Source organism: Perca fluviatilis, chromosome 13 (assembly GCF_010015445.1).
Source record: "Perca fluviatilis chromosome 13, GENO_Pfluv_1.0, whole genome shotgun sequence".
In the NCBI taxonomy this organism is placed as follows: Eukaryota; Metazoa; Chordata; class Actinopteri; order Perciformes; family Percidae; genus Perca; species Perca fluviatilis.
Window position 1 is genome coordinate 25,734,343 of NC_053124.1, and position 27,706 is coordinate 25,762,048.

General features: G+C 41.6%; 1 protein-coding gene across 3 annotated transcripts in view; it reads left to right on the top strand.

The window, feature by feature from the left end:
* The window catches only part of nfatc1 (nuclear factor of activated T cells 1), a 45,422-nt gene that overhangs the window by 13,809 nt on the left and 3,907 nt on the right, over window positions 1-27,706 (top strand). For 2 of the 3 annotated variants that reach the window (XM_039820958.1, XM_039820957.1), the window contains 6 exons: window positions 534-706; window positions 2,983-3,123; window positions 14,295-14,350; window positions 17,253-17,385; window positions 20,548-21,177; window positions 26,322-26,437. In XM_039820958.1, coding sequence (XP_039676892.1) covers window positions 534-706; window positions 2,983-3,123; window positions 14,295-14,350; window positions 17,253-17,385; window positions 20,548-21,177; window positions 26,322-26,422 — 1,234 coding nt within the window. In that variant the 3' untranslated portion in view covers window positions 26,423-26,437. The remainder of the gene's footprint in view (window positions 1-533; window positions 707-2,982; window positions 3,124-14,294; window positions 14,351-17,252; window positions 17,386-20,547; window positions 21,178-26,321; window positions 26,438-27,706) is intronic. The other variant, XM_039820959.1, reaches the window with a different exon arrangement.

Consider the following 27,706-nt stretch of genomic DNA (forward strand, 5'->3'; position numbering starts at 1 on the left):
GGAAAAGCCAGAAACCGTTTGGAGAGGCTCAAGGTATTTAAGTATGAAAAAGTAAAATGAGTGCAGTGCAGACAGAGAGAGAGAGAGAGAGAGGAGGAGGGTTTTTTTTTGTGCGATGAAGAGTTTGATGCTGTAAAAGATATCATTACGGCCAATTCTTGGTTGTAAGATTTGTGGGAGGGGTAAAAGTATTTTAGTAACCATATCTTGCAGGTCAATGATGTTCCTGATGTGATGAACGTTCCCAGACATTTGTTTCTATAGAGTTTGAATTTCACCCAAGAGTGGATCCACTGAGGTGTTAAAGCGCTGTTGGGGGTGGTGGTGGTGGTGTTAATCTTCTGTTGACATGACTGCAGCCTCTGTCAGGACAGTGATTAGTGTGAAACACTTTTGATTTGGCTTCAATACTGCATAAATCACAGCCTGATTAACTGTGAGAGTATATACTGTATATCATTTATACATGTGATAGTTTGCTTTTTGGAAAGACAGACTTTGGCAAACTCTTTCTTTTGTCTCCACAAACACAGAATCGACTGCGCGGGGATCTTGAAGCTGCGTAATTCGGACATTGAGCTGAGAAAGGGGGAGACTGACATTGGACGCAAGAACACACGTGTGCGGATGGTTTTCAGAGTTCACATCAACCAGGCCACGGGGAGAACGGTGTCATTGCAGGCTTCATCCAACCCCATTGAGTGCTGTGAGTACTTCTCATATTTGTTTTTCATTCACCTAAACTGCACAGTCCTCTAATACATTTTAAATTGGGCTCAAATTGTTAGTGTAGTTAGTCGACGTTTGACTACAACATGGTGGTCGGGACCCCTGTAAGGGGTCAGAAGATATGTTTTAGGGTTTTCAAGATGATCAGTTCTGCTACACAAAACTACATTTACTTTTTTCAGAATCTTTGTTAGCTGTTCTATTGGATGTTTTTCAATGAAATTCGGTACAGACATTCATGTTCCCCTCAGGATGAACTGTAATCACTTTGGTGATCGCCTGGCTTTTCATCCAGCGCCATCATCAAGTAAAAATTTAAATTTGCAATATTTTGGTTTATGACCAAATACCTTAAAAACTGATCACATTCCCATTCACCTAAGATGTGCTTTGGTCTTAATTAGAAAATGCAAGCACACTAAAATAAGATGTTAAATATGGTAAAAATTATATCATCTTAACATCAGCCTGTCAGCATAGTCATGTTAAGCATGTTAGCGTGCTGACGTTAGCAATTAGCTTGAAGCATCGCTGTGTCTAAGTGTAGCCTCACAGAGTAGACTCTTAGTTTGTTATTGTCAGACAGACGGACAGACAGACAGACAGACGGACGGACAGACAGACAGACAGACGGACGGACGGACGGACGGACGGACAGACAGACAGACAGACGGACGAACGGACAGGCATCACTCATATGACACGTGACAAGGGGGTCAAGTAGAAGTTGCTCAATTTAAAAAAAGATCACAAGACAACAATTTTGGGAACCACTGGATTAATCAATTAGTCAATAAGCAGAAACTTTGATAATCAACTCATTCAAGTTATTCATCAAGCAAAAATGTCATGAGATATTGTTGGGTTTTGGGCTGTTTCACGAACTAAACTTACATTGGACTGTGGGAAATTGTGATGGACTATTTTCACAAATTTCTCAATTGTTCTTGGCTAAACGATTAAGATAAGCATTAGATTAAAGCTACAGTGCGTATTTTCTGTCGCCTCCATGAGGAATTCTAAGTAATGACAACAAAACTGTCGGCGCGTCCGCATGATACAGCCTTCTGTGATCGCGCACGCGCCCCCACCCCTCCTCTACGCAGTTGCTAGTAGCCAAGGAGGACACGGAGGATTAAAAACACATGAAGAGGTAATTATCTTCTCTCGAGCTTCTGCACGGGAAAGTCACCGGACGACACAATCTTCTGAACATTGCCATACTGAGAAATGTAACATACTTTTCTTAATATCAAAAAGTTTCGCACACTAAAGCTTTAACCAATAAAATCAGGAATTATTCGATGCAGCCCGGTAACTTCTGGTGCATGTGATTGTGAGCTCCATTTGAACTCAATAGTATTTATCGTTTGTGTAAAGGGCGATGTAGGCCTTGCTTGATAAACTGTATCGACTCTCTGCGCTGAACTGGAGTTAACCTTTCACTGGACCGGGATAAACTCAGGCAGATCAACAACTTCATGTGGTTCTGGCAGCGAGAGCTGCCATAGAGATTAAGTCTTATGAGGTAAATGAAAGACAGTAGTTAAACCATGATCTCAGCCCCTTGAAATAGACCATTGTTAGTTTCTGAACGACTGCCACTGAGCAATTGTTTTTGACCAAAATTCACTTTGTGTGTGAGCGAGGCAGAACGACAGACAGAAACAGAGATGTGGGAAAGATTGATGGTTTCCAAAAACAGAGAATTAGAGTTTTATCAAAATCTGAAAGCAGGAGCATCAAATTACTAAAAGATCATCCTCATATGTAAAAATATTCAGGTTTTATTGAACATCTATTTATGTATCCCGGTCAATCATGATGAAATTGCATACTATCTTTCACAAGAGAGACCTGGGTAGACATAATCATTACAGCTAGATGGAAAAAGGTTTGCAAATATGTAATGGCATGTAAAAGATAATTTCAGAAAAAAGCCAAAAGGTCAGAGAAAGGAATAAAAAAGACGAGAAGAGAAAATGACAACACTCTTTAACCAAATATGTAAGACAGAACAGCCACCATAATTTGAGGAAAACACAAATAAACACAACATGGAGCCTGTCTTTACTTACTGGCAAAGAGGCAGCTTAATTCAAACGTAAAGAGCTGGAGGTTTACAGCTGTACCGACTGCTCTGTGAGAGCTGTCTAGGTAGTGATTCAACCTCCGTCTGGATGCTCAGGTCTGCATGGGGAGTGGGTGTGTATTAGCTGAACGATGAGGCCGGTCTCTTTCTCCCTCCCACAGCCCAGAGATCGGCCCAGGAGCTGCCGCTGGTGGATAAGCGGAGCTTGGAGACATGTCCTGCCCCAGGGGGGGAGAAGATGCTCATCGATGGACACAACTTCCAGCACGACTCCAAGGTGGTGTTCGTGGAAAAGGCTCAAGGTAAAATAGGAGGAGTTCTGGATTCTTAGTACAGCTGTGTGTGTGTGTATATATATGTATATGTGTATATGTATATGTGTGTGTGTGTGTCTCCCTCTCCGTTGTTGGAGAAACCCCAGGACTGTGTCCTCCCTCCCTCCTCTCCCCCCCCTCCCCCCGCCGTCAAAATATCCTCCGTCCTGCCAGAGTGCCACATGTGGTGCACATTAATGCGCTGTATTTTTAACCCAGCAGATTTACATTTGCAGAAGTTTCCATTGCCTGTTCAGCAGAGGAATGGATCACAAATGCTGTGTGTGTGTGTGTGTGTGTGTGTGTGTGTGTGTGTGTGTGTGGGTGTGTGGGTGGGTGGGTGGGTGGGTGGGTGGTTGGCTGCGCACGTAGTGTGGAAGCATGCCCTTTTGTGTGTGCCATGCCTCAGTATTTGTTTCTCTTTTTCTTACTTTAAGCCATTTTGGTTTGGAGGGAGAGGGGGACTGCTCCCAGATGTTGATACGAGGAGGTTTACAAACAGCAATTTCCTTGATTAGCTTCGGCAAAGCAACGTGAGGTACGGTTTGGGCCAAGGCTGAGCAATGTAAACACGTGTGATCCTATCGGCCCGGTGACTCATTCAAAAAAGAGGGAAGCCTTTTCATTGTTCCACCTGGAAAGGGAAGATTTCAAGGCTGCCCGGGCACACAGGCGCCCCCCCCCCTCGGCCCCGTCCAGCACTATGTAATGGAGTAGTGAGATTGTTTATCAAAACAAGAAGTGATTGAATGAGCAGAGGCCTTGTTCCCCTCTTCCCAACCTCTTTGATTAACCCTGATCTCTTCCTGAGAGGAGTGTTTAAGTCGTGTTACGTTTCTCAAAGGCAGAGCTGCTGTGGGGTCAACAATAATATCACTGGTTGTTAGCCAGCTAGCAAAGATGGAACTCTGGTTAAAATACATCAATAAAAATACTTGAAAATGACTTCTGTTTTTATGAATACTTGTAGGCTAGCTCATTAGCTTTAACTACCTAGCCCCATGCTTATCAGAGAAGTTTCAACTTTGATTTTATGCTAACTAATCTTGTTAATCGAGAATAGTTTTGTGGCTTTTTCAGTTGGATTTTTATTTCTTATAATAATGTAAAGTTGGCTACCATTTGGTAGCTTTACTGAACATTAAAAACATCTTCAGGTCATGGGGTAAAGCAAAGTATAAGGTTAATACATTGCATCACTCTGCTACTCAGCTACAGAAAATGAGCAAAATACAACAGTTCTTAAAATCTTTACAAAGAAATTGAGACATCCTTCCATTAGTAATCTCCAGTTAAAAGTAGGAAGGAAGTGTAAAGTCATCTCAACCAAATAAAGATCCTAATGCTAAATATAAGCCGATATAAGGTCTCCCCTTTTGTTGCACATGCGCATGACATTGGTTATGGCAGATCCAGAGTGGCTCTGGGCAGATCCAATAGTTTTAAACTTCAACAGAGTACCTGCCTTCAAGGAAGTCAACACTTGTCAATGGAGATTGGCCAGACTCTCAGAGTCTGGTAGAACCAGGCTACCTCTTCATGTGACATGCACTCATTTCAAAAGTTCTGAAAAATTAATCTTGCAATAATAATTTAAATCACATAATAATAATAATAATAATAATAATAATAATAATAATAATAATAATAATAATAATCCTAATAATATAGGCCATGAGATGCTATGGAAGCTTCAGACAAAGCTAATAGGTGGACTTTAAGGAAACATTTAAAGTGCTCATATTATGCTCATTTTCAGGTTCATAATTGTATTTAGAGGTTGTACCAGGATAGGTTTTTGTTGTACTACACATTGCTGCAGCTCCTCTTTTCACCCTGTGTGTTGAGCTCTCTGTTTTAGCTACAGAGTGAGACATCTCACTTCTGTTCATCTTTGTTGGGAGTTGCACATGCGCAGTAGCTAGGTAAGGACTACTAGCCAGTCAGAAGCAGAGTATGAGGGCGTGGCCTGACAGTAGCTAGGTAAGGACTACTAGCCAGTCAGAAGCAGAGTATTAGGGCGTGCCATGCTAGCAGCTAGGCGAGCATTATAACGTGTGTTATGAAGTAAAGTAAAGGCTGGACTACAATAGAGCTGTTTGGAGCAGTTTGTAAACAGTGTTTTCTGTTGGAGATGCGGAGTCCCTTTGGGCTGGACTTTGGACTTTGTCACTTTGTAAACCTATAACATGCACAAAAAAGTTATATGACACAATAAAGGAAAGGGAAAAAGCCCAAAAGAATAATATGAGACAATTAGTTTTGTAGCAACAAAGAGAAAGAAATGACCAGTCTTGTGTGGGTCAGTAGCTGCTCTGAATCCGACTGTCTTTGGGGCCATGTGCACGCTCCGGACTGGTGTTTGATGGGCGTGTTCCCTTGTTTTTGATGAGGGTTTCCCCGCGTCTGGCACCAGCATCAGATTCCTGGGCAATCCTACCATGGAAACACCCTTAAGCCAGGCTTCCACAACACTGCCCCCCCCCCAACCCCCTCTTCTGCTTCCCTCCATCCTTCCATCTCTCTGTCCAAGCTGCCTCTGTGCCACCAGTTCATTAACTCTGCGAGCAGTGGGCTCCCTACGGATCACACTGGGTCTTCTTTACAGCTGCTCTCTGTATAAATAGATAGGTAAATAGATACAGTAGACAAGTAGAGGCATCATTAATCTCTGGGGTGAAATGGCATCACTGGTGTAATAAGATATATGGCAAGATGCAAAACAACCAATTTGCATCTCAGCTTCCCCATCCTCGCGTAGAACTGCATTTGGAAATGTCAAATGCTTTTATTGTTATTTTACTCAAAGCAGAGCTCTGAGAAACCGTTTAACAATCAAACTCATAAATCCAGAGTGCTGGATGTTGTTGCCATAAAGAGCTTAAGTATTTAATTTTACCGATGCACAATTTTCCTGCAAATTTTCCAGTAAAGCACTCTCGCAAAAGAACGTTAACAAAGCTGTGGTAACCGTACATGTGGGCATTGACATATTGGGTGTTTGCATGCGTCCCGTACTTACAAGTGTGTGTGTGTGTGTGTGTGTGTGTGTGTGTGTGTGTGTGTGTGTGTGTGTGTGTGTGTGTGTGTGTGTGTGTGTGTGTGTGTGTGTGTGTGTGTGTGTGTGTGTGTGTGTGTGTGTGTGTGTGTCAGAGTTTCCCCTGTCATTTTAGGCAGCAGGATGGGTCACTCTGCCTTAAGAGGCTGCCAACAAACTAAAAATGTCATTTGTTTTGGTTTCTGTTTTAGTGTCTGATGGTCTAAATGATGTTTCCACTTGCCGGCAAACGGCACATGGTGTGTGTGTTTGAGAGAAAGTGACAGTGAGGGTTCATATGTCTTTGTGTGCATGCACAGTTTCATATTCATGTTTTTCAATGAGTACATTTACACGCACACTAATATTCCACTATTCTTCAGAATATGACAATATTCCAAATTTGATACGGGTCTTGTAAATAGCATATTCCTTTTTGGCATTTCGAATAAGGCCTTTTTCCCTAATAGCATTTTCCGAGTAAGACATGTGGGATGTACCGGTATTATTCGGGTTTTAGAAGCATTTTTTGGACATGTATACAGCACATTCGGAATATGTGTCTCAATTGGAGTTTTTACCGCAGTTTGCAAAAGTTTGCGGCCTCTTGCCTGTTTACGGTTTATGGTCCGCTCTGTGCACTGCTATGGTTGTTGTACACAAACCATGAATTTATTAGACACAAATTAACTAGCCAACAGGTTGCACGGCTGAATGTAAACCGGAATATTAGTGGAATATTAATTTTCATTTGCCATGTAAACAGCTTAGACGGAATATTGTCTCTTTCGGGAATAAGAGCAAAAAACAGAATACTATGTGCATGTATACAGTACATAGTCAGTGTTTTGTTGTTGCTTCCCATGGCTCAGTGCAGAAGGAAATTCCTGTTTCCCCCCATAGAGACACACTCTGTCACCTGTTCCTCAGTCAGAGCACAACATCTGAAAACAGTAACTGCTTGTCAGCTTCTCTCTACCAGCCCTCCTGAGCCTCCTGTCTCCTGCTTCAATGCCGCCCCCATAGAAATAACCAAGATAGCATCAGTTCAGTTGTCACTCCTGGTTAGAGCCAATCAGTCATAAGAGATTACTGTACAGCCTCAGCGCTGCAGACATCAGCCTGTAATCTAAACCTGACTCAATCTCACCTTGCTTTCATTTGCCCTGGCCTGCCCAGAAGATATTGTTTCTGATAAGTCACACTCACTCCATTTGGGAAATTAGGCCCTTCTGTCCTTTATTCACCTCTGTTTTTTTGCGGTTTAGTGTTCTGGGTTGTCCTGGAGGAGTTCTTAGTTGTAATTTATTGTCTGAAGGAACAGGTTAAAGCTGCCAAAATCCAAATAGAAATGATAGACAGAGTGAGAACTGTAGAGAAGGAAAAAAGTCTGATCTTTGTTTTCTTCAAAACATTCAAATACAAGTAAACTTATGAAACTTAAAAACTCAGCAGCAGTAGTGTGACACGTGCATGCATTTCCCAAATATCAACTTTCAATTCAAGTTAAGAAAAACAGCCCTGTTTTCATCTTTGTGACTATGCATTTATCAGCTAATCTGATGTGTGTTTTTACTGAAGAAGTCAGAGAATTTTCTGTTTATATGAAAATGTCTAAATCACCGAATTTGGACATACAGGGTTTTCATTCGACAGTGACGATGTAACTGTTTTATAAGACTTAAGTTTATAAGGATAGTATCTCATATCAAAACATAGTATAATATAGTGTTTATATACTGTATATAGTATAGGCTTAGTAGAATATGTGGTATGATAGGATTCTAAAGTAAAGAAAACTAAAGAAAAAACTTCTAAATTAAAGTAAACTAAACTACACTAGAAACATATGCAACTGCAACAAAATTAGCTTAATAGTTCACTTACTAGCTTTCAACTGCATCTCGTGGTCTTCATTCAGTTAGTGGAGCTAAACTGAAGCCTTTTATATCACAAACAAGTTGTTCGCCTTTCCATTGTGTGTTTTCAAAATGGCCGAGTGGATTACTTAAAACCCAGCCACTTGGCAGCAATCAAATTATATTAAGTATTCTTTTTTCTTTTATATTTGTACATTAATGTTTAAAAGATTAAAATGTTTCTTACTTCTCCTCATGTTTTGTTTGTCTCTCGAGCCAAACACCCCCCCCAGAAGCTTTTTTCACCTGGGTCTAACATTGGGCGAGTTAGCGTAGAGTAGCGTTAGCCGCTGAATAGCTTAGCGCAGGGGCTAATGGACCCACGTTTGTATCTCGTAAATGACCCTACTAATAATGCCTGAAATGATACCAAAGGTCTACACTAGTACAAATAGGTTATGCTCTCATAAAATGATGGATGTGCTAAGTTTGTAAGTACACCAGAAGTTTATGAACACTTGCCTGCTCTCTTCTGCTCTCTGTTGCTGCTGCTGCTGTTGCTGCTGCTGCTACCTGCAGTTAGACGAGTGCTTAGGGCTGTCTACAAATTACTACACCGAAAAGAGATACAACAAAAATATGTATTAATTTAATGATTAAATAAGGTAATGTCTCCAAACTTACCTCAATTATTACTTGTCTCCTGCTAGTTATATTACAGCACTTACTTTAAAAAATAAGTTAAATTAAAAAATATTTTTGTTGCATCTCTTTTCGGTGTTGTAATTTGTAGACGACCCTAAGCACTCGTCTCACAGCAGCAACAACAACAGCAGAGAGCAGAAGCCAGCAGGCAAGTGTTATTTACATAACCTTCTGGTGTACTTACAAACTTTCCAATCCATCGTTTTATGAGTGCATAACATATATATACTAGTGTAGACCTTTTGTATCATTTCGGGCATTATTAGTGGGGTCATTTAAGAGATACAAACGTGGGTCCATTAGCCCTTCGCTATTCAGCGGCTAACTTACTAACTTTCGCCCAATGTTAGACCCAGGTGAAAAAAGCTTCTGGGGGGGTGTTTGGCTCGAGGTCATGGTGCGAAGGACCCTAGGGTAAATTACTCCGAACCATCACTTTAAGTATAGTCAACTCATTTGCTTTGTATTCTTAAAGGTCCCATGGCATGACACTTCCATAACAGTATCCTGCTCTGCCTTTGAGAAAATGAAAGCTCAGATGGGCTGATCTGGAATCTTCTCCTTATGAGGTCATAAGGGGAAAGGTTACCTCCCCTTTCTCTGCTTTGCCCGCCCAGAAAATTTGACCCACCCATGAGAGAGAGACATCATGGCTTTCAAACAAGCAAAGTGGCAGTTGGTCAAGGCCACCCCCCCCCCTCCACCTTGCCCCCCCTATTCAACAAGTAGAACATCTGTATCCTAGTAACAGCTGAAAGTTCAGATATGAGTGCTAGTTTAGGACAGCAATGGTACTTCTGTTTCAGAACCATGCAGTTATCAGAAAATAATGCACACCCCAATACTTTATAACACAGCCATTGTATTGGTATAATGTATAGTGTATAGGTAAGTTTGTGTACTTGTGTGAACTACCTCTTACTACTTTCTTTATTTTCTTCCAGTCTTTTTAATAAAGTGTGGTTTTCTGCTCAGTGTTTCCCCACAATGATTGATAATAGCTTAATTTGAGTGAGAGATCCTGAAGGAAATCCTTGCAGAGGAGAAACCCTCTTGTGAAAAGAGCATTTTAACATCTGGCCTGTTGCACTGGACAGCTGCCTGCTCTGCTGCACTCAGTATCACTGTGAATAACCATTTCCCTGATGCATCAACTCCTCAGCTGCAAGGTAGCTCTGTTTTTATTGACTTATCCTCATCACCTGCCCATCTTTTTGTGTGCTGGTGAGTTGGAGCGTCAAACAGGTAGAGACCTTAACAAGCTTTCCACGTCTGCTAGAACACCCCAACAATTCTGTCTAATTGTTGTTGGCCGAAGCGGTAACAAGTAACAGGAACTTAAAAAAAAAATTGAACTGTGAGAGGATTATCGTGCGGCAGGGCTGCCAGATGGTGTCTGGAATTACCTGTAGAAAATTACAGATAACCATCCTCCTTTTAGGCCCCATGAGAGCTGCGAGCAAGATGACACCAATGTAACAGCGGAGGGAACAAGGCCGTTTTTAACATGTGGTAGTTTAGTTTTGAACAGTGGTTTTGTTTGGAGGGAAGGGCGGTCAACAGACGTCGATTTCATTGCATTCATAGAACAATGACTTCCACTTGAAGTCAGTTCAGTGGTTTGGCTGCCTCTGACACTTCTGAGAACAATGGCTGTTTTCATAAACAAATCAATTACAACCACATAAACAGCGGGGATTATGTTTTTATAAATTACAGTGCGTGATTCATAAAAATTGCAGGCCCGTTTGAGAAACTCCAGAGATTGATTTCTTGATGAAAGCGCTGCCTTGCATCCAGATGACGTTGTGCAGTGACAGGCGCCACTGTAGCTGCAAGTGGTGCAGGGTGGATGTCAGTATCTTGTCCTCGACCGCTGCCATTTATCAGCTCGGAGCTCGGCTCAGTCGCAACCTCTTCCACACCGCTGCAGCTTGCATGCAATTTCTAAAATCCACGTGTTTTCAGGGCGGGAGGAAGGAAGAAGTTTCAGCCATCAGTCAGAGGACAAGGGAACTCTTTCAGCATGCCACATGGGCCTGGGTAGAGCATGTGTTTATATTTACTGTACGTTATGAGGGCTTGGGCACATGCCACCCTGCTGTTTCGCTCTGGGCACCACCGTTTTACTCCACCCAGCCCCATTAAGGAGCACAAGGAGCTGTTTGATTCCCTTAATAAACCCAACATGACAAATAACCGTATTGTATATTGTTTGATCCCCCTCGGCTGCCATGACTCTGTACAGCACAGCACCGCTGTCCATTGACTGCTCTGTGTTATGTCTGTTCTGAGAAAGTAATGATTTGTATAGACCATTGCTAACGAAATGTGAATTGTAAGACTTCTGTGAGGCTGGGACGCAGCCAAGGCAAGTGGAGCTTGGGCGTTGTGAGAGTTGGAGAGGGGTACTGGGTTTATATGGTTGGGGTGGTTTTGGGGGAGAGGTTTTAGGCTGAGTTGTTTAACTTAGATAATATTGGATATTATCCAGCACAGTGGGCCAGGGAGTTAGAAACCATATTGAGCTCGCTGAAAATTGGTAGGAGTGGATCTGGAGAGAAACTGCTGCTGAAGTTTTTCATTGGATCAGTGCAGGCGTTGTGCAGATGTTGCCCTATAACTCTGGAACATTCTGTGGTTATCAATTATCCGGTACACTCTTTTCAAACAACGGCATCCCACGCATTTAAAGCTCTCTTTTTTTCGTCTCTTGAGCAGTTTCCTTGCAATACGTAGCCGGGCACAGAAAATAAACTGCTAAATTAGATTTTTCTATCTCTGTATTGATGTGAAAAATGATGTGAGTGTGACTCAGAGAGAGAGAGAGAAAAGCAGACAGGGAGAGATTTGAAAAACATGTTTACCTCCTGTGGAGCGACATCGGCTGCAAAGGCTTCCCTTCTGGAGAGGTTCCCAAAGTGAAGACTGAAGAGAGGCAGCAAGAGACAAGTAGGAGAGAGAAAAAAACAGACAGCGACTGAAGATTGAGGTTTTAGTCAAACAAACATTTTTTAGAGACAGAACTGCTCTCAAATAGGAAGAAATAATCTAATAGGTTGAGTTAAGATGCAGAAGTCAAAGTTTTATGACTTTTTTTGAGTCATAATATATTATTCAAATGTAATAAAAAAAAGTCAAAAGAGACATTTTTGCCTTGTTGACATGTTGCACATAGAATAAAGATAAACAACATAAAGATACAATATCCATTGGACACTGGTTGCCACTATACTAGAGCCTTTCTGACGAGAATCCTGTACAACTTCCTGTATGACTAGCTGTTTTCCTTTTCATTTCTATTGTTTACACATTGGCTTCCTTGCTACATGGTTTGCAAATGTTATGTTTGATTCATGGTACCACACATGGTGTGTTTTCTTGCACGCCAGATGTCTGCACCTTGCCGTGCACCAGTCCCGATTGTGCCCAGGATATGCTGTACTTTTGTTTCAGCTATTTATTTAAACACTTCTTTTTTATTTCATTAGTGTGAGGTTTAAGGCTGCAGAATTTATTTGGGTTGCCTGTCACAAGGAAACAATGTTTACATGTCTTTGTACGAAGAGGGAAATGTGTTTGTTCTGATGGCTGAGTGGTGGAAGTCCCAAATCTCAACTAGAAGCCTTTTGTCTCTCTTCACTGTTTAGTAAAGACAAAAATCCACTAAATATAATTTAGACAAAGAGACTGTGATATAGATCCTACAGTAGTACTAACTTATTCTGCTAATCTCTCGTCAAGTTTCTTTCTAGATGAGTTGCATGTAGTGCAAGAAGTGACAATAGGTTGTGTTTTCACGTACTACTATAGCCCCCGGTTATTATTTGAATCTCTAATTGCAACACAACTGCCGACCTTTTCTGCAACTTTGTGCAGCTGTTGCAGACCCTTTCATTTAATGGGCAATGACTGTCATGACATGGCCATGCATTACTAGGGCACAATGTGGATACAACTGGCAACGGAAACTGGTTCAGGCACAAGTTATAATAAATAATAACCTGTGTATAAATGATGTTACTCTGAAACACGGTGGAATGATAACTGGCTATATCAATATTTTGAAGCCTTTGTTTTTGGGTGCTCATTGAAATACTCAGTCTAGCATATCAGGCTCACAGAGGCCTGCTGAAAATCTTGCCTTTCCGGTAGAATACTGAGACCACAGCTGTGTCCCAATTATCAGCAGGTGCACTGGAAAAGTGACCAAATTAAATAAATTCTAAAAGGAGTCTGTATGCATTTCCCAAAAAGTGATTGTACGTCAGTTTGAAAACATGCCTCCAGAATAAACAGCTCAGTGCCCAGCTCAGCCTCACCTCCTTCTGTTTTCTCTTGTGTTTTTATTGGTTACTGTATTTCTGCCCCAAATTTCAGAGCTCTGGCTACACAGCTTTATTTGTTTTGTCCTTTGGGGGCATACGATTCATACTCTTTTATGTGATAGACGTGATATAACTTCTTCCTGGAAAGCAGCAGCTAAAACTCTCCGCAACTGACAGACAGTGTGGGAAAATCAAGGAAAGAGAAACAGCTTTCCAGTGTCTTCTCAGACATAATAGAAGCTGTCAGTGCCAAGCTGCACCTCCTCCATCACTGCCACCTCACAACTCCGCGGCACACAAATGAGTGCTCCCCCATCCATTTGCACCGTGCTGTCTGCTCAATTCAAACGCTCCACTTGTCAAACTGCAGACAGCCCGTTGAGCAACGCGGCACATATCTCAGTTAATTTTCTTCAAGAAAATTTGGCCATGGCTGACCTTTTTTTTCTTTAAACTGCAGTTTCCTTTCCACGTAAAGTCATTTTCACAGTCCTTTTTAGGGCCTCGTTAATGAGTCGGGAGTCTAAAGAAATTGCAATGGTTTCCTTCTGTGTCTTATAAATTGGTAACAAATATAGTTTTACTGACACCTCACTGGACAGAATGATAAATCAAACTTGCTTTTTTAAGCAGGCCTGTATTTTCCGACAGTTCTCATGATGCCTCATTTTTTTTTTATTGCCTGATGGGAAGACCTCTTTATTGTGGCAACTTAAAGGAGAAAAAAAATAAAAAATTACCAGAAAAAGAGCAAACACTATTTAACAATCATTATATGGGGATAACAGAAAGATTCCTATGAGAACACGAGAAATGAGAAGTTTGAAAGATGAGGCGAGTTGTCTGTTTCCAGTCGTTGTGTAATAATGAGCCCACCAGCTGCTGGAGCATGTTGGGATTCCACACAGTGATGAAGTCAAGGTTTCTCTCATCCACCAAAGATGTCGCTCATCACTTTGGTATGACTCTGTTTTTTTTAGGATTGCGATTCCGATTTCTCTCTCTTTCTGTCTGTGTCTCTCCGAGAATGTCGTCTCTTTCCGTCTCAGGTTTGTTAGACTATGAGCTCATGAGCGGCGAGTCAGACGGTATGACCTGTAGCTGTTTTATATGTCACTTATGTAACAGATAATAACAATGCTCATACCATTTCTTAATTTCTGTTGGGAGCCAATTAGATGGATTCTTTTCCCATTTGTCATTACAAAACTCTTTTTCTTTCTTTTTCAGATGGTCACCACCTCTGGGAGACTGAGGCCAAGGTTGACAGAGACACCTCAAAGCCTGTAAGTGATACATGTGACACTGTTATCATGACCAATTCGCTCTCATTCAAGCAGCTGTTCTCAATCTTTTAACTGAACTAAGTGGCAAAACATTTTCAATCATACCATAAAAAAAGCTGATTCAGCACTCTACTTTTAAGGGTGAGTTCACTCTTAATGCCCCCCAAAAAATCTTTCAAATATTACCTCAAGTGCTTACTACTTACCATTCAGATGTTGTTACCTTTGGACAGAGCCAGGCTAGCTGGTTCCCCCTGTTTTCAGTCTTTATGCTAAGCTAAGCTAATCAGCTGGCTTGCTGTTCTACGTATTTACTATACAGACATGAGAGTGGTATCTATATTCTCATCTAACTCTCGGCAAGAAAGCATATAAGCACATTTTCCCATGCATTACCAACACAGCTTTAATAATATGAGCAAGGGATATACACACAGTGGTCTACACATGCACATTAAGGACACACACACACACACAGAAATACAGAAGTGTAACTGGACTGTAGATTTTCTCGGCCCGGGGCAGAAGCCCTAAGGGGGAACAGCAGTTTTATGTTTGAAACGTGTGGAAAAGGTTTTCAAAAGTTCAACCGTTATCCTGTGGGAGTTTTTGCTTGGCAGTGTGTCCTGTCTTGGCCTGGGGGGGGGGAGAGAGAGAGATAGAGAGAAAGTGTGTTTTGGGAGTCTGGGAGATAGACGAGGGGATTAGAGGGTGTCTATATGTGAGGCAGTGCACCTGCTCTCAGTGTCTTCCCATTGCAAAACACACACACACACACACACACACACACACACACACACACACACACACTGCTGGGACACATCTGTCTGCTTGAATAGACAAAGGGCCTCCCTCCTTCCCCTCTCAGCCCAGTCTGCTGGATTGGTCCCATTTTAAACACTGACGCTGCCTTGGCCAGGTTTAACCTCGGCTGCTCCTGCTCAACACACACCAAACCACAAATTCAGAATACCTCACCGCCTCCGTCACCTGCACAGACTGACCTCCCCAAGAGGGAGGTAAATTTGGGAGGGATGATTCAGTTTTAATTTTAAGAATTATTTTCAATTAGATGCATCAAATTACTCGTATAAACTGGCCATGAAACGCTCACTCGTGGAGTCCAAGAATGCTCCTTCATGCTCCATTTTGTCACATTTTATCTTCCTCCCTCCACATGAGAGAAATTACTTTTGTCAGGTAAAAGCATCTCAGCGCTTGCTTTGGTGATTTTCATGCTTTTGACACAAGTTGAAGTTCCATTCTGCCCCCAGCGGGTTTTTATGCATATGTGTGTAAATTACTGTATTGGACAGCAGCAAATGCTGCAAATATTCCAAATACACCTGGACACAATTACAGTTGGTGAACCATTTCCAGAGTTTTTATCAGCTAATTCTCTGAAGGACAGATGGATTGCATTGAATTAGAGAAGTCGAAAAGCCTCGTCTGGCTTCACTTGACTTTACGACTGTAGTGATTAAATATAAAGTGTGTCAGCTCTCACCTGTATAGTCAGAGCCAGTCGTCCTCTGAATCACAGTTTTGTAGACCAATGATTTCCTCCATTGCTACTGAGCAGCACCTCCAACACACTTAGACACATACGTATATATACATAAACATACATACACATGCAGTTTGTGAAAAAAGCAGAGGGGGGGCAGGGGTGTTTTTTGATCATGCACAATATAACAAAACAAAACATGCAAGAATTAAATCCCTATTGCAATACCATGGATAAAGTGCCACTCGGCCTGGCATTTAATACTTAAATATGCACTTCAATATTCAATGGAAAATACAGAGCTTTCAGTCCGGAGAGCGGAGTTCACTTTGCGGCAATACTTTCACCCAGGAAACGCTTGTTCGTTCCTCGGGAATGACTTAATCCAAACCACGATCTTTTCCTAAACTTAACTAGTCGTTTTGTTGCCTAAACTTAACTGTCATCGCAACTGTCATATACATATATTCACAAAGAGCAGAAACACGCACATATGTTGCTGATGAACGTTGTCGCTCCTGACCTTCGCTCTCTCCCGGAAACTCTGCTGGGGAAATAAATTATCTGGACAATCCTGAGTTCAATTTATCCACTGTGCAAACAACCTTGGGTCCTCATAACCTTACTTCATGGTCTCTTTGTGGCTCCTTTGTTTGGGATTAGATCCAGATTTTCAGATTTTATCCACCACCCTCAACACACAACTTCAGGATATGGATGAAAAGTAAAGAAGGACAGCACGGACCTCACATATCCACTTTGCTGACCTGCACTGTTTCTCCCAAACAAAGGCAGAAACAATACAAAAATACTAATAGGTAGTAATATTTTATTGCTTGAGGAAGTTATGCTTAACAGCAAATAGCCAACTGTGTCAAGACAAGAATTGGAAGAAATAAATCGTAAATTACCAAAATCTCCTGTGCAGTGCACCAAGTTATGAATTAATTTATGTATACAAGAAAAAAGTATTGGTCATGAAAAAGCCCAGTTTCCCCCACTTCTTTGCTCCTTTTTACTCACAGTGTGGTATCTTTATGTATGAAAGTACCTTTTCATTCCAAAGTGACCAACACAAATTGCCTTGCCTTGCCTTGTTGCAAATGTCACTGACATTTTTTGTATTGAGTATTGTATTAAGTGTTAAGGCAGCACAAGAGACAGCCCATAAAGATACAAAAATGGTCAAATAAAACAGAGCAAATTAGTAAAATAGTTAAAGCTAAAAACAGATACAAAGTAAGTTGGGGAAAGCATACACTAAGTAAAAAAATGACTATACCATGAATCAAAAAAGAAAGCTTTATACAATGCAATAACTTAGGACTTATCTATTTGTTTGTATGTATATCTATCTAAGAATGCATTTCTTGACTTACATTTTCTTTGTTGTAGAATTCACTACTTGTTGAAATCCCTCCCTATCGGAACCAAAGACTCTCCACGCCGGTCCATGTGAACTTCTACGTCTGCAATGGCAAGAGGAAAAGAAGCCAGTACCAGCGCTTCACCTACGTCCCTCCCAGTGGTAAAGCTCTCCTCCTCTTACACATAGATAGATAGATACTTTATTGATCCCCAAGGGGAAATTAAAGGTCCCAGTAGCTTAAGACACCACACACAACAGTCACATACATCACAAACAGGATTATAAAAAGGCAAATCCACATGAATAGCATGGACAATAAAAGAAAAAATACTAAATAAAATAAAATAAAAAATTCACATGAATGTACTAAGGGATGTATAAGCATGAGACGCTTGCAGTAACAGGGCAGGAACTGACCCTGTGATTCAGTATGAGAGTGTGTGTCATAGTGGTAGTGCAAATAGGTCCAATAGTACAAGGATAAAGTCTAGAGACCAGCATTAAATACGGACAATATAAGAGAATAAAGTAGACAGTAGGATAGACACAAATCAACAGTCAATGTTAGAGATTTGAAGTAATAGTGTTACAGCCATTGTTCAAATATTAAGTTAGACCTCAGTCCATGCTGGGGGAAGGAGGGAGGGAGGGGTGGTGCATATGGGCTAATATAGCCAGTAAACAGTGTAAGCAGTGTAAGCAGTAAACAGTAAGTTTGTCTCTCCTCTTCCCTTTTGTGAGGCATTGTAGAGTTGTATGGCCCTGTGGACAAATGACTACTTCTTTTACTACTTCTTAACTAGAAATAATTGTATAGTCTTGGAGTGAATTTCACATTTAGTGATGTTTGTTCCCCTGTCTGCTTGACTAACTTTTTGATGAAATTGCACAATTCAAGCAAGACATTTTGAACTGTCCCTCATTGTGATGTCACAACTGGGATAAAGAAATGTAATTCAATCCTTAACTTTACTAATTCAGGATCCTGATCAAGTTAGAAATAGTCTTTAGATTTGAGATAGGGGTTGAGAGGGTTGTGGTGTCAGCAATATTGTCAGCCAATCACTGCAGTGGATCATGAATGATGTACCACACAGCCTCTTGCAGTAGAGCTTGGTGTCGGGCTGACATTTGGTGAAAACGAGAAACCTTTGGTGAATAAAACCAGAGTCACAAGAGAGCTTCATTTGTCACCAAAATAAGAGAATACCCCCTCATTACCTCTACGCCCTGCGCACATCGTTGCTTATTTTGCGGTTTTTTTTTTTACTTTCCTGTCATCACCGCAGCACTCCACCACTCTCAGTCTACCCTCAGCCTTTCATAATCCAAACTAATTAGAAACAATTTCGCCAGCGTTTCACATCTGAAGACGAGAACAAACAGTTTGTATTTCCCCTTGTCTGGTGGTTTGCTAGGGAGGAACAAAGCAAAGCTATTATTCCTTCATTGTAAAAAAAAAAAAAAAAAATAAATCTATAAAATCTGTTCTTTCCGTACCTGTACACTGCAGCGGCAGGGAAAGGGGCATGGGAAACGTATGGTATTTGAATAGAGAACCTATTGCCAAGCGGAATATAAACACTGACCCACCAACTGAAATGTAAAAAACACTGCTAATTGCGCTCCGGGCTTGGAGCGAAAATCCAGTGGGTGGTTCAAAGCTGTGATTCAAGTGAACTGGCCCAGCCCTGTACGTGGGCGACGGAGTGTCTTGCTGTGAAAGTGGAGCATTGTCCTCAGGATGCAGAGAGCGTAAGGGAGGGTAGAGACCGCGCGACGGCTTGTCTGGTCAGTGGCTCCTCAAGGGTGAGTCTGTAAAGGAAACGAGCCAGCCGGGTTAATATGATCTGCCAGACTTCAAGAAAAGGAGAAAGTGAAGAAAAGTTCAAAACAAATGGGCAGAGTGAAAACGCAGCTAGAAAGAAATATGAAACTCAAATTTTTTTTTTTTTTGCAATAATGAGATGTAAAATAATTCCAGTTTTTTAAAATCACGTCACTTCAACTTTTTTGCAGCAGCAGGTGTTTCAACAGCTCGCACAAAAACAACAGATTTATTTTGGGACATACAGTACACACGGCTGATTTTCACACTCCGGAAACCCAGGGGCACGTTCCCTTTTTGTGGCAACACAAACGTTTGCACTTCTTCTGTGCCCTTTCTGTGCATGTGCATCTGCCTATCCTCTACATGCAGACAGACCCACTTCCTCCAAGCAGGCCCGAAATAGGGGTGCATGTGCTATTTTAGTGCTGCGGTTGGTTTAACCATCTCATCGCAGTTCCTCTTTTACAGTTGTTGACAATGGAAGCTTAGGTTAGGTAAGACACGTCTTAGTTTCACTCGTTTTAGTCTAATTAGCCACTTATTTATCCTGGCACGCTGTTGTAAGTTTAAAAAATATCATTTTTAAGATATTTCCGGGAGCAAACAAAAAGATGCAGATAAACATTTAACAATGAACTTCAGAAAAATACAAGAATAACAGATGATCGCAGATGAAAGAATGAAGTACAGGTTTTAGTGCTTCAGCTACGGTTTCAAGCACATGCTTCATATTATAATCTAAACCAGCTTCACCAAAAAAGAAAAGATGAAATCGATCCAGTTTAGTGATGCAGTGATGAAGCTCAGGGTCAGGGCCGTGCTGTCGTTTCCTTGTAGCCAGACTGAAACGCTTGTTATAAAAGATTGATGTCGTGTCAGGAGCTGCAGAAGATTGACGGCCCACATTTAAAAACTTGGTGTCCAACATGTTTGGTACTGGAATCTGGACCGGATGTCAGTGTCTGAGAACAAGTCCTGGCTCATTTGAACTCTGTTCCTCACTTCGATGCTACAATATCATTTGGGCTTTTTTCAGCTACTTCTTGTGTTAAAAAAAAGCAGCTTTCACGTTCAGTTAAACTTTTTCTCTTTGTCTCAATGAGCGAGCAGTAATCTATTTTAAATTGCTGAACACTGCTGACTATAAAGCTGCTGTTACAGCAACATATTTGATATTGCCCATTGAGTGGGTATTATCACCAGAGTAGCATCCAAAGAAAATAGGCATTTTATTATAGAAGCAGCTGGAAGTTTCTCGTGTTGATGAGTCATCCCTTTTTTTCTTTTTTTTTTCTACTTTTGTGAATATTTTCAGCAGGGTGGGAGAGCTCTGGTCCAGACACAGAGTCTCATTGATGAGAGGGTTTGTTTGGCAGCGGGTATCCTAGCCACAAACCCACTCACTCACTCACTCACACTTGCAGGAAGGCTGGAATTTGTCTTTACTCATTTAGCTTTTCCTTCTTCTGTTCTCCCTTCTCTCCTCTCAGTCCCGACAATAAAGACTGAGCCACACGACGACTACGACGCCCCTCTGGTGTGCAGCCAGCATGGCCCTGGCCTGTCCTTGCACCCAAAGCCATACTTCCCCCCTCAGGTCATGACCCCGATGATGCCCTCTGACCTCAGGCCGTGCGTGGTGGGCGGGGCTTACTCTGTCAGCCAGCAGAGATTGGCAGCCGAGCCCTCCTCGCTGCCTACCTCGTCCTCTCCGAGCACCAGCCCCAAACTGCACGACCTGTCGCCGCCGCCGCCCTTCTCCAAGTGCCTGTCTGCCGGCCCAGCAGTCCAACACCCGGGCCAACAGTCCCCAATCCCACACGTCTCCATCATCCAGGAGACTCCGGGGCGCTACCAGCCGCCCAGCCTGTACCCGCCCAGCAGCTCCTCCTCCTCCCCGACCTCGCAGCCCTCCACCCCGACCGACGGCCCTTTCTCCCCGGCCCTCTGCATGACGCCGGCCCAGCCGGGCAGCGGCAGCACCAGCCCAGGAGCTCAGCAGCACCCAAAGGTGCCAGAGAGGGGGCGGGGCTCTCTTCAGGACAACGGCAGCCCTCCGTCGCTGGCTGTCAGCATCAAACAAGAACCACAGGAGCTGGACCAGATGTACCTTGATGATGGTGAGTGAAAGTTTTTTTAAATTATTATACAAAATTATGCTAAACCTTCTAAACCAGCGCATGGACACAATTATACAGGGAACAACCCGCCCAGCCCCCTCATTAATGAATCAAAAAGGTTTTTATTACCATCCAGCACAAAATTATCATAATATATCTGCAGGTGCTGATAGGATTTCTGCTCAATGTCCTACAGTATGACTCACCGATCACTCAGCCAGGAGCTGAAAACTGAAAATCTCCTCAGGCATTAGCATTTAAAGGAAAAGTTCAACATTTTGAGAAAAACACTTTCTTTCTTGCTGAGTTAAATGAGAACACTGATACCACAGCGGTTTAGCTTAGTTTAGCATGAAGCTAGGGAAACAGCTAGTCTGGCTCTGTCCAAAGTTTAGAAAATCCGCCTACCAGCACCTCTAAAGCTCACTAATTCACACATTTTATCTCATTTGTTTAATCTGTACGAAATCAAAATGTCAAAACACAGGATTTTATGGGGGTTTATGTCCCTGACTATTTTAACTCTCAGCAAGAAAGCAAAAAAGCCTTATTTCCCTAAATGTTAAACTATTTCTCGATGCAGGACAAATAAACATTGCAACACATGTTACCTATAGAGGCAAAAAAATTACTAAAAATCAATTATTGTAACAGACATAGCACGCTTATTGTCTATGTGAAACCGGGATATTATACCGTTTATGTCAGTTACAGGCCAGTGTGGAGGAGAAGATTGGTGTGTGAGTGATGACTGTGCCGAAAGGTTTTTCGCCGTTGTTGCAAGTCCTACTTTACTTGATTAGAGGCTGTCAAAAGTCCTGGATTTTTTTCAGTTATTTCACTTTTGTGGTACTTTTTTCCATTCCAGTGAGCTTTGTACGTCGTCTTACTTTTAAGGTAATTGGATTAGTATTTGATATATTTGGCTGTAAACCCTCAAGGAAACAAGCCTGCCAAAAGCTTGCTAATATAATAAATACAGTTTTTGTGAGCCCCTTTTATTTATCTCACAAAGAGCAGATATTTAGGAGCACAAACTTTATGATCTCACTGCTCAGGCCCTCTGCGCTCACCACTGAGGTTCGGGGGCCGTGTCCTCTGCGCTGCAGTAATTTGAAATAAATTGGATAAATGATCTTTCTCGGGGCAAGAAGAAACAGTCCCTGGCTGTGTGTAAGTCCTGTGGAGACAAGGGGAGTGCAGTAGATGAAGCAACACTATCCAGCAGCTATCAGCGGACAGAGCAGCGGGTCTTTGATCCGTCACCAGAGCCCCTGCTGAATCGTCTGGCCGAGCTTCCTGGCGATGGCGAGCGAGACGCTGTCGTTGGGCTGCAGACTGCAGGACTCAGACTGTTCCTGTGCCACTTCCTCTGAACAGTCTGTGTAAATACACTAACACTTGTTAGCCCTGTCTGTGGAGCTATTTGGCTGGCTAGAGCTAAAGATTTCATTTGTAATTATACTCTAACTGGCACTCATGGCTCTTGAGGATTTTTAGGTTCTAACCAGGTGTAGTTAACGTTAAAAAAAACAACAACGTTTTAAAGTACATGGATATTTCTGAGGAGCTGGGCCCCCAATTACACTTGTTTTCATTGGCAAATTGAAGGAAATTATACTAAGCATTCCAAACTTAATGTGGCTTCTCACTTCATTAAAACCTTTGGCAGAGTTAGATACGACATTTTGCTTTATGATCTCGCTCAGGTGTGGTGTTACTGTAATTTCATTTCAGCCTTGCTAGTTAAAACTCAAACCACGACATCTGAGACTTTTAGGGAGACACTGAGACACTGACTATCATTGCAAGGATTCAATGAAAATAGGACTGTGTTTATGGGCTGTAATTCAGTATATCATTATCTGCGTGTTATAGCCAGACGTCAAGATTAATCATTGCTATTTATTTATTTAATGTAGTGCAATTTTATTTTATTTCCGAACAATTTGACGCAAATAATTTAAATGCATGAATGTTTAACCACTTATCGTGTCAAGTAGCCACAGCAAACTTCACTTATAAATAAAAGTGAAACAGCCAGGTGTGTTTGATCGCCCATGCGAACTTCGTTGTTGCCCTTTTTTCTGTAATCGGAGCTGATATCTTTTTCCTGTTTGTGCAGCCCTCTCGTATTATTCAGGATCCCCTTCTGTTACACATTCTTTCACACCGTCCCCTGAGAGGTTACAAACATGTCTTCTCATGGAATGTCTGAATCATGCTGTCTGGCCTCGAGCCGGAGGTATAGGCTGCAAGGGTGCACAGTCTGAACTCCGCTGAGGGAGATGGAGGCCGGCCACGCTGCCATAAAACCCGCTGACTGGAGAGGTTTGCATGCTTCCCTTTGGCTCAGAGAGAGTCTGGAAGAGGTGGCCAAAGCCATACGTTACACTGCACTGTAGTGTGCTGTAGACTTTTGTCAGCAGTGAGGTAACGTGCATTCTGAAGTCAGATCCGAGCCAAATAGAAGATTTTTTATGGCGTGTTGTGGCCTTGTTAGATGTCAGAACAGTACAATTGATGAGCAGAGACTTTAGATGATCATAGGAAAAGAATTTGAGTGTAGATTTGTGAGAAGCATCTGACTGAAGACTGTTGAATCTGTCTGATTCTATACAGTAAAACCCACTTGCTTCCTCAAATAATTTGCAGCCACAGCTTGCAAAAGGACACAGTACTAGCAGAAGTTCTTTTTAATAATTAATTTGTGTCACAGTATCTTTGGAGGAAATACATCATTGGTTTTTCACATATTCATCGACATCCACATCTGGTGTGTATTACTTGTTGCCAGTTAGTTGTTGATGCATTTCTAAATGCAATAAGTGGCCAGAAAGTAATATAAACAACAGTACGATGTAATGCAATGCAACAGCGCTGTAATTAAAAACAGCCTGACTTTAAGAGTTCAGTTTTTGTAAAAAAAAAACATTTACTTTCCTCTTTTTTAGTTATTGTGTTGACTCAATTTGTATGTTTTGGGGCGGATCTTTGTGGTGGTGTTAAATTAAAGGTAATAGAAAGGTGTTTCTAATATTTAGTTCACCTGGTTTGAATATATGGAGCAGAATAAATTTTACTTCTTATTCAATTCATTACAACAAAAACTACAGCCTCAGCAATGAGTTTTAATTTTATTTGTCTGTTTATTTTTACAGAAACAATACAGATGTTAACAAAGGGAGAGGCAATGCAACCGATGTAATGTATAGCTGAAGCTAATTTGCACCCTGCTCAAGCCATTGTGGTAATATTTCGCTGAAGTCTTCTCCCTTTCTATTACTCTATTTTCTTGAAGACTAAAGCTATTGTCCACAGACATGTTCTTTTTAAATACCTGGGTTCAAAAGATAAAAATTGGCAGCATCTGTGGTGAACTACAGAACCGCACTGTGGGACTGACTTGCAGTAACCCAGTAGGAGCCTCATTGTGTGGGCCAAGAACATCCCGTGGCTTGTGGCCTGGACTTGACTTGACGTGGCAGTAAAGGGGGGGGGGGGCTTTCTGTTGTTCCCCCCCCCCCCAGCCTTTTTCTCTCATTGTCTCAGCTCTGGTACCTCAGCTGATTTATCCACAGGGATCAGAGAGACTGTTGAATATCTCGCCGCCTGATCGGTTCCTCTGCAGTATTGTGTTATTACAGGCCGGATCATGTTGACGCGTTTCGGCCCTTAATGAGGCAAACAGTGCTGTCCTGCTAATTGTTTGGGAGTTCCTCGTTGGTCAGGGGTTTCCTGGTTGGAGAGCTGGGCTGTATCAGTCAGCTCCAGCTGCTGTGGACCTCCATGGGACAGGAAACCAGTTCCTGGATTACTTCATATCAAACTGCACCTTCCTTGGTCTTGAATAACTGTAAAGTGTGAGACAAATTAACTCCCTAACATTGCAGTGCCTTGTGTTAAATTAATAGCAATGCAGTTAATCAGAGGTGTTTATGGGGACACTATATTACATGCATGATTTAATTATGAGCACAGATTAATACTGTTATATGAATAACCACAAGTATTGTATATATTATATAATGCATATTCATGTTTGTTTTTTTCCATTTAGTCTATATTGTTTAATAAGAAACACTTTCCTATACTTTTTGTTCTCAGCTGTAGTAGTCTGAAGTTCATTCTTGAGCTTAGCAATGGCAGTTGAAGAAACAATATGACCACAAAGTCCATTTAGTAGCTGTTCTGGAGCTTTCATTCATATTACAATCATATCACTAATGAACTTTGAACTTCAACATGAACCAGAAGTCCTTAAAGACAACATGAAAATTTTAACCTAACAACTAAGCAAACTACATCCTCTGATGAAGCTCATGATAGAAACCTCCAGAACAGCTACTAAATGGACCTTGAATTGAGATTGTTTTTCAACTGTATTAATTATGTTGTCTTCAATTTAATCACATTTTTGTACAACAATAGTGATCCCTATAGTGACTGAATACCTCCTCATTTAAGATCATGTATCCTGTAAAAAAAAAAGTTGTCTTTTTCTTTTTTTTCTTCAAAATTACAAAACAGAGAACCCATCATCCCACTCGCAGTGTTTACTGATGTTCGCTTGTTTGAAGCATCTCTATCCCTCGACTGTCTCTTGAGCGAATTGATGTGACCGAGAACACATGACACAGATGTCACACTGGTGCTGAGCCTATTTTTAGGACTTTGTTGAAAACACACTTAGAGATCAATAGATTGACTTTTCTTCAATTAGATCCTCCACATCAAATGTGACGCCGCAATGAAAAGTGGGCCATGGCAACAGACACATAAACAGTAAATGTTGTGGCCTCAGTGGGGCAAAAGATAGAGTTTTACTGCCTTGCCTTCCTTTGTTTTTATAACAGAACAAACTACTCAATCCTGTCTTTTTATTCTTTCGTTATCGTGTGAAAACGATTCCACCACGTATGGCACACGATGATGCGTAAAGGCAAATATCTGAACGCCATAATTCATCCGCGATTTTGATAGCTCCTGGACAGGTGATGACATGATGTGGAGGTCTGACAATGTCTTGATGTCCTAAATTTACAGCTGGCGTCCGGGCTCGATGTGTGGCGTGTTGAGAAGTCGTTGTAATTAACGTCCCCTTGAGGTTTTTGAACTCAAAGATTATATCCTTCCACCTCCAGATGCGCAGAAGGTCAAAGCCAGATCAAATAGAGGAGAGGAGGTCAGTCAGTTCAGTCTGGGCCGGGAAGAGCACACATGGCAGCGGAACGACACGCTGTAGGAGGGTGGAGATGAGGTTAGAGTGTTTATTTCTTCTGGTTCAAGTATGTCTTTTTGGTGATATTCTCACATTCACATGGCTGGTGGCAGCATGCTGTCCTGATGATGAGCTACATTAGAAAGCATCTTGCATCACTGCATACACAGAAATATTAGCCATTCTAATCCTACTGTTACCACGACAGAGTTACAACTGACCCTGAGAAAACTGAACCTAGTCTGGAAAATCTGGAGAGTTTAGGTTTAATTCAGTCAAGTCAAATCTCAGATTTCATTCTCTCCTCTGTACTCTAACAGATGGGTTTACCCATTCATCCATGATGTATATTACACAGCTAAACTAAAGGTCAAAACCAGTGGCTTTGCATGTTTTAGCCCATTGCCAATAAAACACAAATACAACCTTCTGTTTCACTACACAAGCAATATCGGCTTGCACGGCCTGAAACTTGTTTTAGATTATTTATTCATATTATTATTATCAACTTTTCACCTCTATTTATTTATTTAAGTTCCATTATTGTTGCATGACAACGCAGCCTTGAACAGAGACAACTAAGTCTGGCAAAAAAATAGAGATAGATATTCATTTTTTAAATTGCTTTTTCTTGTTTTAAGGGAGACATATCATGCTCATTTTCAGGTTCATACTTGTACTGCATTTTGGGTTTCTACTAGAACATATTTACATGCTTTAATGTTCAAAAAACACATTTTGTTTCTCTTGCTGTCTGTTTGAATACCTGTTATCATCACCCGCTGTCTGAAATGCACCGTATTAGCGTTTGTCTCTTCAAGCCCCCCTCCTGAAAAGCCCAGTCTGCTCTGATTGGCTTGTAAGAACAATAGGTAGTTCTCAAGCCACGGTTGGAGATACTTAGATTAGCGGGCGGTATATTCTATTGAGGAAAGTGAGCCACATCTGAATGGCTTGATGCATCTCATGTTTTCTGATCTAGGCGACCCACAAAAACTGATTGGGTCGTCTTATTTTGCAGTTTGTGGGTTGGTAGGCATTCCAGATACGCTGTATGTGCACAAGCATGTCCCCTTTTAGAAAGCGTTTTGTTGGTCAGCCTACTCTAAGATGTATGAGCGTCCTTGAATGCACCATTATTGAGTCTTTAATCCCTGCTCACAGCAGCATTACCACACAATATATAACTTTAACAAAAACACAAAGGTGCAAAAATATTCAGACACAGTTGCTACTGTATTAGAAATAATGGGAACCAATGGCTGCCTGCAAGTTAGAAAAAGCAATACAGAAATGTGGTACATGATA